The sequence below is a fragment of the Geospiza fortis genome, unplaced genomic scaffold (genome assembly GCF_000277835.1).
Source record: "Geospiza fortis unplaced genomic scaffold, GeoFor_1.0 scaffold409, whole genome shotgun sequence".
NCBI classification, from domain to species: domain Eukaryota; kingdom Metazoa; phylum Chordata; class Aves; order Passeriformes; family Thraupidae; genus Geospiza; species Geospiza fortis.
In genome coordinates, this window is record NW_005054553.1 from 428711 (window position 1) to 439816 (window position 11106).

At 40.0% G+C, this 11106-nt stretch overlaps 1 protein-coding gene across 2 annotated transcripts in view; it reads right to left on the bottom strand.

Moving 5' to 3' along the window:
- Positions 1-11088, bottom strand: part of TTC3 (tetratricopeptide repeat domain 3) — a 65122-nt gene extending 54034 nt beyond the window's left edge. Inside the window, exons 1-7 of one of the 2 annotated variants that reach the window (XM_031064063.1) lie at positions 11006-11088; positions 10401-10489; positions 7740-7785; positions 3461-3593; positions 1797-1881; positions 952-1005; positions 309-432 (exon numbers count right to left, since the gene is read on the bottom strand). In XM_031064063.1, the coding sequence (XP_030919923.1) occupies positions 309-432; positions 952-1005; positions 1797-1881; positions 3461-3593; positions 7740-7785; positions 10401-10478 (520 nt within the window). In that variant the 5' untranslated portion in view covers positions 10479-10489; positions 11006-11088. Of the gene's footprint in view, positions 1-308; positions 433-951; positions 1006-1796; positions 1882-3460; positions 3594-7739; positions 7786-10400; positions 10726-11005 lie in introns of those variants that run through there. The other variant, XM_031064062.1, reaches the window with a different exon arrangement.
- Between the last annotated feature and the right edge of the window lie 18 nt (positions 11089-11106).

An 11106-nucleotide genomic window follows, 5' to 3' on the forward strand; every position in this document is an offset into this window, starting at 1 on the left:
TATTAAAAAATGATGATGGTAATAATAATAATGAATTGTAAGCATATTATAATAATATATAATAAAATATATTATAAATAATATGTAAAATAAATGTATCTAAATAATATACGCCTATAAATAATATATACCATAGATTAATGATAATAATAATATTGCTGACATTAACGACAATGATAATGATGATGATAATAACGACAATAACAATTTACTAGCAGAGAAGCCCAGGATGGAAATAAACCAGGAATTCTTTCCTGATTTCTAAGAGAAAAGTGATTTTTCCCCCTCATTTTTGGCTCCACACTCACAGGCAGAAAAGAACATGGCAAGGATGGACCTGCCGAAGTCGCCCATCTGCTCCAGGTCCCGCAGCATGCTGGAATCCCCCACACACCTGACCCACTCCAGCGCCTCTCCAAGGTGGAACAGACCCTGGTGGAATCGGGGAAAAACCAGAGAAAATCGAGAAAAAGTCATGAATTGGCACAGCAAAGCCTTGGAGCTCTTATCCGCGCTTTTGTTCTGCTGATTTTTAAGCAGGCAACAGCAAATAAATACAAATATTTGAATTGTTTGGAGATCTCCGGCACAGCACGGTCACAAAGTCAAAGCAGACTTGCAACAGGAAGGATTCAAATGGTGCAATTTCATTTGAAAGCCTCTGAAATTATTGAAAAATAATATAAACCCCAAAAATATTGCTTAGAAACATTCTTGTAATGACTGAAATTATTAAAAAATAAAACCCCTGAAAATTTGATTTAGAAACGTCCTTGTGATGACTGAAATTATTAAAAAATAAAACCCCTGAAAATTTGATTTAGAAACTTTCTTGTGATGATTGAAATTATTAAAAAAATCATATAACCCCCCCCTCAAATTTGATTTAGAAACTTCCTTGTGATGACTGAAATTATTAAAAGAACCTCCCAAACCATTCCAGAAACTCACATTTTCTATCCCAGTTCCAATCCTCAGGACGCCATTGATGAAATGGGGGACGTTCTGGAACAAGGAGGAAAAAAAACAAATTAAAAAATCAGTTACTGAGAGGAGATAATTGGAATTTCTGCCTGCTCAGGTTCAGCCCAGTGACATTTCCTGTTCTGCTGGAATTCACCATCCCTGGGGCAGCTGCATTCCAGATTTTGGTTGAAAAATGAATGACAAGAGAGAATTCCTGTGAGATCTGTGCAGCTCCCTAAATCCCAAAGAACCCCAAAGCTGAGACATCCCAAAATTTGCTCCTCCAAATCCACTCTACTCTTGGATCTACAACCCAGAAAATGAAGAGAAATTAAATAAGAAATATGTTATACCTGATTTATAAAATAAAATACACCTAAATTTATAAAATAAAATATCTAGCTTGGGGTTGGACACACAATTTCAAGAAATTAAGTAAGAAATGTTTTATTACCTAAATTTAAAATAAAACCCACAACAAATGGAACAAATTCCTCACATCCTCCTCTCCACTATTCTGCTCTAAGTCAGCAACAGCAAATTTAAAATATCATTTGTTGAATGAGGGAAAAAAAAATTATTTAAGTCATCCACCCACCAACTTCATTTCTGAGTGCAAATATTTCCTAAATTACCCCACCTGGAATAAAGCCTAGGCCACAATTTCTTAATTATCAATTATTTGATAATTTTGTCTTCACTTCAGCAAAAGGAAAATGTCTAATTCAGGATTAGATGATGCTTAAGGGACAGATTTAATTAACATTAAATGATTTCTAATTAAATAATTTCTAAATTAAAGATTTAGAAATTTAAAATCAAGTACTTACAACAACTTTTTTAATTAAATCAGCGAGGTCTTCCATCACATTGAACTCATAGACTTTCTTCATGTCCCAGTCCAGGAACATCAAACTGTTGGAAAACAGAAGGAATTATTATTTAACAGAAGGAATTATTATTTAGACAAACACCAAGCTGTTACAGGGTCTGAATTATGAATATTTAGAGGGATTAGAGCTGAGAATGTTCAAAACTTCACATCCAGCCCTTCAGAGGAGGAAGGAGAATAATAATAATAATTAAAAGGAGAAGAGCTGGAAAGGTTTTGCTGCTTTTGAAATGTCAGCGTCTACAAAAATACTGAAATGCCCCCCGAATTTCAGCTTCCCAGAATCCCAAAGATTCCAAAACTCCAGAATCCCAGAGATTCCAAACTCCACAATCCTCAAGATTCCAAAATCCACACCCCCCAAAGGTTCCAAACTTCAGATTCCCAGAGAAAGATTCCAACCTCCAGAATCCCCAAAGATTCCAAAGATTCCAAAATCCCAAAGATTCCAAACTCCAAAGTCCCCAAGATTCCAAACTCCAGAATCCCAAAGATCCCAAACTTCAGATTCCCAAAGATTCCAAACTCCAAAGTCCCCAAGATTCCAAACTCCAGAATCCCCAAAAATTCCAAACTCCAAAACCCCAAAGATCCCAAACTCCAAAATCCCCAAAGTTCCCAAAACTCCAGAATCCCAAAGGTTCCAAACTCCAAAAACCCCAAGATTCCAAACTCCCCAAAGATCCCAAACTCCAAAATCCCCAAAGATCCCAAAACTCAAAAATCCCAAAGATTCCAAACTCCACACCCCCTAAAGGTTCCAAACTCCAGAATCCCAAAGATTCCAAACTTCACAAATCCAGAGATTCCAAACTCCAAAATCCTCAAAGGTTCCAAACTTCAGATCCCCAAAGATTCCAAACTCCACAATCCCAGAGATTCCAAACTCCAGAATTCCAAAGATTCCAAATTCCAAACTCCCCAAAGATTCCAAAATCCAAACTCCCCAAAGATTCCAAAATCCAAAACCCCCAGATTCCAAACTCCACAATCCCCAAAGGTTCCAAACTTCAGATTCCCAAAGATTCCAAACTCCAAAATCCCAAAGATTCCCAGACTCCCCAAAGATTCCAGACTCCACAATCCCCAGAGATTCCAAAACTCCAGATACCCAAAGATTCCAATCTCCAAAACCCCAAACATCCCAAACTCCAGAATCCCAGAGATACCAAACTCTAAAATCCCAAAGATTCCAGAGTCCAAAATCCCAAAGATTCCAAACTGCAGAATTCCAAAAATTGCAAACTCCAAAATCCCAAAGATCCCAAACTCCCAAAGATTCCAAACTCCAAAATCTGAAAGATTCCAAACTTCAGATTCCCAAACATCCCAAATTCCACAATCCCCAAGATCCCAAACTCCACAATCCCATAGATTCCAAACTTCAGAAAATCAATCTTAATTTTTAAATTTTTTTTCCTGTGGATTCGAGAACTTCTGACCTCAACCAAGCCCAACATTTCTGCACCAGTTGGAGCCTTACTGGAAGCACCCATGGAATTTTCACAGGAACAAGGAAAAGTGGGAAGATTTGGAGGGAAATGCCCTTGGAAAAGTGGGAAGATTTGGAGGGAAATGCCCTTGGAAAATGTGGATACTCACCAAAAAGTATCCACAAAGGAAGTGCTTTCCCTGGTGAAGAGACCACACCAAAAAATCCTGATTTTGATCACGTTGCAAATTTCCCTTAATTTTTCCACGGGCTGGCTGCACCACACCTCACAGGGATCAACTCCTGGAAGGGCAAAAAATGGGAATTCCAGGGCACAAGTCAGGCATTCCAAAGTACCAAAAAACATTAAAATCAATCATTCTTTTAGGCATTCCAAAGCACCAATAAATATTGAAATCAGTCATGATTTCAGGCATTATAAATACCAAATAAATACCAATAAATATTTAAAACAAACAAACAAATAAATACATTAATATATTTAATAAAATTAAATATATATATTGGTATAAAAATACCAATAAATATTAAAATAAAGGATGAATTCAGGCATTCCAAAGCGCCAATAAGCATTAAAATGAAGGGTGAATTCAGGCATTACAAAGTACCAATAAATATCAATAAATATAAAAATAAATATAAATAAAATAAATAAATATAATAATGATGAAACATATTTAATAAAAGTAAATATATTGGTACATAAATATCAATACATATTAAAATAAAGGATGAATTCAGGCATTCCAAAGTGCCAATAAATATTGAATTTAATCATGATTTCAGGCATTATAAATACCAAATAAATAGCAACAAATATTAAAATAAATATAAATAAAATAAATAAATATAATAATTATGAAATATATTTAATAAAATTAAATATATTGGTACATAAATATAAATAAATATTAAAATAAAGGATTAATTCAGGCATTCCAAAGTGTCAATAAACAGTAAAATCAAGGATGAATTTAGGAATTCCAAAGTGTCATTAAACACTAAAATCAACCATTATTTCAGGAATTCCAAAGCACCAGTAAATATTAAAATAAAGGATAAATTCAGGCATTATAAAGTACCAATAAGCATTAAAATCAATCATTATTTCAGGAATTCCAAAGTGCCACACTAAAAATAAAGGATCAATTCAGGCATTCCAAAATGCAAAAAACATTAAAATCAATCATTATTTCAGGCATTATAAAGTGCCAATAAATACTAAAATAAAGTATTAACTCAGGTATTCCAAAGTGCCAATAAACATTGAAATCAATCATTATTTCATTAATTCCAAAGTGCCAATAAGCACTAAAATGAAGAGTGAATTCAGGCATTCCAAAGTGCCAAAAAAGATTAAAATCAATCATGATTTCAGGCATTATAAAGTACCAATAAATATTAAAATCAATCATTATTTCAGGCATTATAAAGTGCCAATAAATACTGAAATAAAGGATGAATTTAGGCATTCCAAAATGCCAAAAACATTAAAATCAATCATGATTTCAGGAATTCCAAAGTACCAATAAATATTAAAATAAAGGATGAATTCAGGCATTCCAAAGTGCCAATAAGCATTAAAATCAATCATTATTTCAGACATTATAAAATGCCACTAAATATTAAAATAAAGGATTAATTCAGGCGTTCCTAAGTGCCAATAAATATTAAAATAAAGGGTGAATTCAGGCATTATAAAGTACCAATAAACATTAAAATCAAACATTATTTCAGGAATTCCAAGGTGCCAATAAACACTAAAATAAAGGATCAATTCAGGCATTCCAAAATGCAAAAAACATTAAAATCAATCATTATTTCAGACATTATAAAGTACCAATAAATATTAAAAATCAATCATTATTTCAGGCATTATAAATACCAAATAAATATTAAAATAAAGGATTAACTCAGGCATTCCAAAGTGACAATAAATATTAGAATAAAGGATGAATTCCTGCATTCCAAAGTGCCAATAAACATTAAAATCAATCATTATTTCAGACATTATAAAATGCCACTAAATATTAAAATAAAGGATTAATTCAGACGTTCCTAAGTGCCAATAAATTTTAAATCAACCATTATTTCAGGAATTCCAAAGTATCAAAAAACACTAAAATCAAACATTATTTCAGGAATTCCAAAGTGCCAATAAATACTAAAATCAACCATGATTTCAGGCATTATAAATTACCAATAAAGGATGAATTCAGGCATTCCAAAGTGCCAATAATTAAAATCCAGGATGATTTCCATGATTTCCTGCCAAAGCCAAGCAAGGGAATCTGAACACTCTGAACTCACCTGGTAATGGAGGGGGGTTTTGAGAGGGGATTTTTATGGAATTGTGGATTTGCATCCTTGTGTTCTGAATGGATAAATTAAGATAAAAATGGATAAATTAAACTAAAAATGGATAAATGCAGCCTCTCCTTGCTGGGTTGGAAGGGAATGTTCTTTTCCAGGAAAACATCAGCCTCTCCCACCTGTATCCATGAATTATTCTGGCCAAGAGTAATTAAATTAACAAGAGGGCACAAAAACCAGCAGGGTTTGTCCTCAAAATTGCATCCTGCAATTCCCAGAATCTGGATGGAACAGGGAGGGATGTTAAAATTAAAAATTTTCAGTAAAAATTAAAAATTAAATGGGGGCATTGAGGTGGCTTCAAGTTGTCTGGGGGAAATTCAAAGTTTATTGGGGTGGCTTGAGGTACTCTCAGAGGAGAGGAGCCTCGCCTGAGAGCTGGGAAAAGGCAGGAAAAAGAGAGGGAAAAAGAGGGGAAAAGGAGAGGGAAAAAGAGAGGGAAAAAGGAGAGGGGGAAAAGGAGAGGGGGAAAAGGAGAGGGGGAAAAGGAGAGGGGGAAAAGGAGAGGGGGAAAAGGAGAGGGGGAAAAGGAGAGGGGGAAAAGGAGAGGGGGAAAAGGAGAGGGGGAAAAGGAGAGGGGGAAAAGGAGAGGGGGAAAAGGAGAGGGGGAAAAGGAGAGGGGGAAAAGGAGAGGGGGAAAAGGAGAGGGGGAAAAGGAGAGGGGGAAAAGGAGAGGGGGAAAAGGAGAGGGGGAAAAGGAGAGGGGGAAAAGGAGAGGGGGAAAAGGAGAGGGGGAAAAGGAGAGGGGGAAAAGGAGAGGGGGAAAAGGAGAGGGGGAAAAGGAGAGGGGGAAAAGGAGAGGGGGAAAAGGAGAGGGGGAAAAGGAGAGGGGGAAAAGGAGAGGGGGAAAAGGAGAGGGGGAAAAGGAGAGGGGGAAAAGGAGAGGGGGAAAAGGAGAGGGGGAAAAGGAGAGGGGGAAAAGGAGAGGGGGAAAAGGAGAGGGGGAAAAGGAGAGGGGGAAAAGGAGAGGGGGAAAAGGAGAGGGGGAAAAGGAGAGGGGGAAAAGGAGAGGGGGAAAAGGAGAGGGGGAAAAGGAGAGGGGGAAAAGGAGAGGGGGAAAAGGAGAGGGGGAAAAGGAGAGGGGGAAAAGGAGAGGGGGAAAAGGAGAGGGGGAAAAGGAGAGGGGGAAAAGGAGAGGGGGAAAAGGAGAGGGGGAAAAGGAGAGGGGGAAAAGGAGAGGGGGAAAAGGAGAGGGGGAAAAGGAGAGGGGGAAAAGGAGAGGGGGAAAAGGAGAGGGGGAAAAGGAGAGGGGGAAAAGGAGAGGGGGAAAAGGAGAGGGGGAAAAGGAGAGGGGGAAAAGGAGAGGGGGAAAAGAGAGGGAAAAAAAGAAAAAAAGAGGAAAAAAAGAAAGAAAAAGACAGGAAAAAAGACAGGACAAGGAAAAAGAGAGGGGAAAAGGCACGGGAAAAGACAGGGGAAAAATCCACAAAAAATACGCAAAAAAAAATTACGCAAAAAAAATTGCAGAAAAAATATTACGCAAAAAAAATTACGAAAAAAAATTACGAAAAAAAAAGACGAGAAAGAAAATCCACCAAAAAACCACACAAAAACGCCCCAAAAAAAAACCTCACCAAAAAAAACCACCCACAAAAAATACACAAAAAGCCCCACAAACAACACACAAAAAATTCCCTTTCCACAGCTGTTTATTTCTTAATTCCCACAAATTAGGGGGTGCAGCAGAAAATATAATTTTGAATTTGAGCCATCTGTTTTTCTGCAACTGGGAATTTTTGGTTAATTTTTACTGCAAAACCTCCCCTGCAAAAAAAAACCCCAAAAATGGAAATTGTTTTTAGACCTACACAGCTAAAACCACCAGCCTTGAATCTCCATCCTCACAGCATTCATTGCCTGCATTTAGTAAATATTCCTGAATATTTAAGTTATATTTGGAGAAACAGATGAGAATTGTTCCAGGGTCACAGAATATAACAATGCTTCTGCTAAAAAATAATAATGAACCAAATTTCAGGCAAAATAAGGAAAAATAAAATTAAATAGCAATGCAAAGATCCAAGAAATGGAAGAATATTGTTTTTGTTTCCATACCTGTTTTAGGATTAGGTGGCACTGTCTGTCCAAAGGCTCCATGATCCTAAAGATAAACACATTATTGACATATTTATATGTAATATATTTTTATGTTTACCATTTATTACATTACACAGCCAATAGCAAACAAAGAAAACCAAGCCAGGAACAAAGAAAGCATTTTGTTTGGAGAAAAAAAAGAATATTTACCTGCATTCCAATTAAAAATGGCCACATGTTAATGGTTATGAATGGACAGGAAAAGCTTTACTCATTTAAACAATATTTTCAATCACACTAGAAGAGGATTCTAGGAATTCATGATTCAAAAAATCAGGCAGCAAAATCATGTTCAAGAGGACCTGACTAACTCAAAGGTTTAAGAAGGAAACACAAGTTTTTTTTAAAAAAATCAAAAATAATAATTACATTTCGACAGTGAATGTGTATTTAAATAAAACCACCTATAGCAAAATAAAGGGAGTTGATTTAGTTTTTCATGTTACTTTTAAGGAGTTTAACCCCACTTGAGCACCTCAAGCTGAAGAAGAAATTATTTATTCTGATTTATAGATCCCTACAAAGTCTGTTATTTTAGCAAACACCATAAATGAGTGATTTAATGAACACTCTGTATCACAGGAAATGCTGCATTACCATTTCACAGAAATGCAGAAATCCTCAAATTCATGGATTTAACAGGCCAGGACACACAATAAAAAAAGAGGAGAAAAAAAATCAACTGTGATTTAAAAATCAGCTCAATTTGAAAGACAACTGAGAGCTCTTAAGGAGCTTTGTTTTGGCAGCGGCAAACACATGAAAAATTCTTCACTGGTAGAAATAAATTCTGAATGGAATCACAGGCATTAAAAATTCCCATCAAACCCTTCAGAGGAGGAAGGAGAAAAATAATAATAATTAAAAGAGCTGAAATCCCAGGAACCAAGAGCTGAAATCCCAGGAACCAGGAGCTGAAATTCCATAGGTGAAGAACTGAACCAGGGGCCAAGAGCTGAAATTCCAGGGCCAAGAGCTGAAATCCCACAGGCAAAAAGCTGAAATCCCAGGAGCCCATAGCTGAAACACCAGGAACCCAGAGCTGAAATCCCACAAGGCCAAGAGATGAAATTCCACAGGCCAAGAGCTCAAATCCCAGAAAACCAGAGCTGAAATCCCAGAAAACCAGAGCTGAAATCCCACAGGCCTAAAGCTGAAATTCCAGGGACCAAGAGATGAAACCCCAGGAAACCAGAGCTGAAATCCCAGGAACCCAGAGGAGAAATCCCACAGGCCAAGAGCTGAAATTCCACAAGAAACTGAAATTCCACAAGAAGCTGAAATTCCACAGGCCAAGAGCTGAAATCCAGGAATCAAATCCCAGGAATCGAGAGAGTAAATCCCAGGAAACAAGAGCTGAAATCCCATAGGCTAAGAGCTGAAATCCCAGGAACCCAGAGCTGAAATCCCAGAAATCCAGAGCTCAAATCCCAGGAACCCAAAGGGGAAATCCCACAGGCCAAGAGCTGAAATCCTACAAGGCCAAGAGCTCAAATCCCAGAAAACCCGAGCTGAAATCCCAGAAAACCAGAGCTGAAATCCCACAGGCCAAGAGCTGAAATCCCAGGAACCCAGAGCTGAAATCCCAGGGGCCAAGAGAGCTCAAATCCCAGGAACCCAGAGCTGAAATCCCACAGGCCAAGAGATGAAACCCCAGGGGCCAAGAGCTGAAATCCCACAAGCCAAGAGCTCAAATCCCAGGAACCAAGAGCTGAAATCCCACAGGGCAAGAGCTGAAATCCCACAGGGCAAGAACTGAAATCCCAGGAGCCCAGAGCTGAAATCCCAGGAACCCAGAGGTGAATTCCCAGGAACCCAGAGCCGAATTCCCAGGGCCCCAGAGGTGAATGCCCCGCAGGGACAGGCACTGAGTGCCAGGCTGAGCTGCAGCAGCCCAGGGACAGCCCCAGGACCAACAGGCTGGGCAGGGTGTGTGACCGGAGCTGCACTCAGCAGTGTCCCCCTGCTGCTGGCAGGGGACACAGGCTCCGGCTCTGCCCCAATTTGGGGTTTTGTAAGGGAATCATGGCCAGTGGGAGAACCTGGACAGCAGCTCGAGTTCATCGGCACTGGGAGTGACTCTGGAGATCTGATCAGAGAATCCCAGAATGATTTTGGTTGGAAGGGAATTTAAATATAATCCCATCCCACCCCTGCCATGGCAGGGACACCTTCCACTGTCCCAGGCTGCTCCAACCCCAATGTCCAACCTGGCCTTGGGCACTGCCAGGGATGCAGGGGCAGCCCCAGCTGCTCTGGGCACCCTGTGCCAGGGCCAGATTTGGGTAAAAACCCCCCTGGAACATCCTGCAAGTTTCCTGTCACTATAGGACACGAAATAACACGCTGCTCTTTTCAAGGTAAAAAAGAACTTTAAAATTTCTGACTCCAACATTTATAGATTTCCAAAAGTGACAGGCGGTTGGAGGGTGACAGTGCCACATCTCCAGTGACACTGGACAAACCAAATTTCTCCTCCTCCAGAAAAGAATGCAAAACAGTAAGTTATTTACATAAAGTGCGTGAGAAAGTTCCTTACAAGAATGCAAACATCGGAAGGCTTAGAAAATCTCAAAAAATCAGGGTTACAGTTTCCCACCGAGCTCCAACCCCACTTACCAGCTGAAAGTAGGTTGGATCACCAGTAAAGAGAGCCAAGGCTGCAAAGAGGTCGGATTTGCAGAGAGGATCAGCCATGGCACATCACCCTGAGAGAAACAGCGGGTGAGAAACACCAGAAACACAAACACCGGGAGATGTCAACACTTCCCAGATCTCACCGCTAAACCTCGCTGTGCTGGAACTGGGAAAACCGTGCAGCAGTTAAAGCAGAGCTTAATGCTGAGCACAGCCCGCCTAAGCCCGGCTGGAAGCTTGGGACAGCGACTAACTCTGATCTGCACCGCGACGGGAGCCGGGGCACGTTATCCCTGCCGGGGCGAGGAGCAGCAGCCCGGGAATCGCGGCTGTACCCCGGGAATCACGGCTGTACCCCGGGAATCACAGCTGTACCCCTGGGAATCGCGGCTGTACCCCGGGAATCACAGCTGCATCCCCGCGATTACGGCTCCATCCCGGGAATCGCAGCTACATCCCGGGAATCGCGGCTGCACCTCGGAAATCGCGGCTACGTCCCGGGTGCACCCCAGGAATCCCGTCTGTACCCCGGGAATTGCGGCTGAACCCCGGGAACCCCGGCTGCACCCCGGGAATCTCGGCTGTACCCCACGATCACGGCTCCATCCCGGGAATCACAGCTGCACCCCGGCACTCACGGCTGCACCCCGCGATCACGGCTCCATCCCGGGATGCCGCACACCCCGCC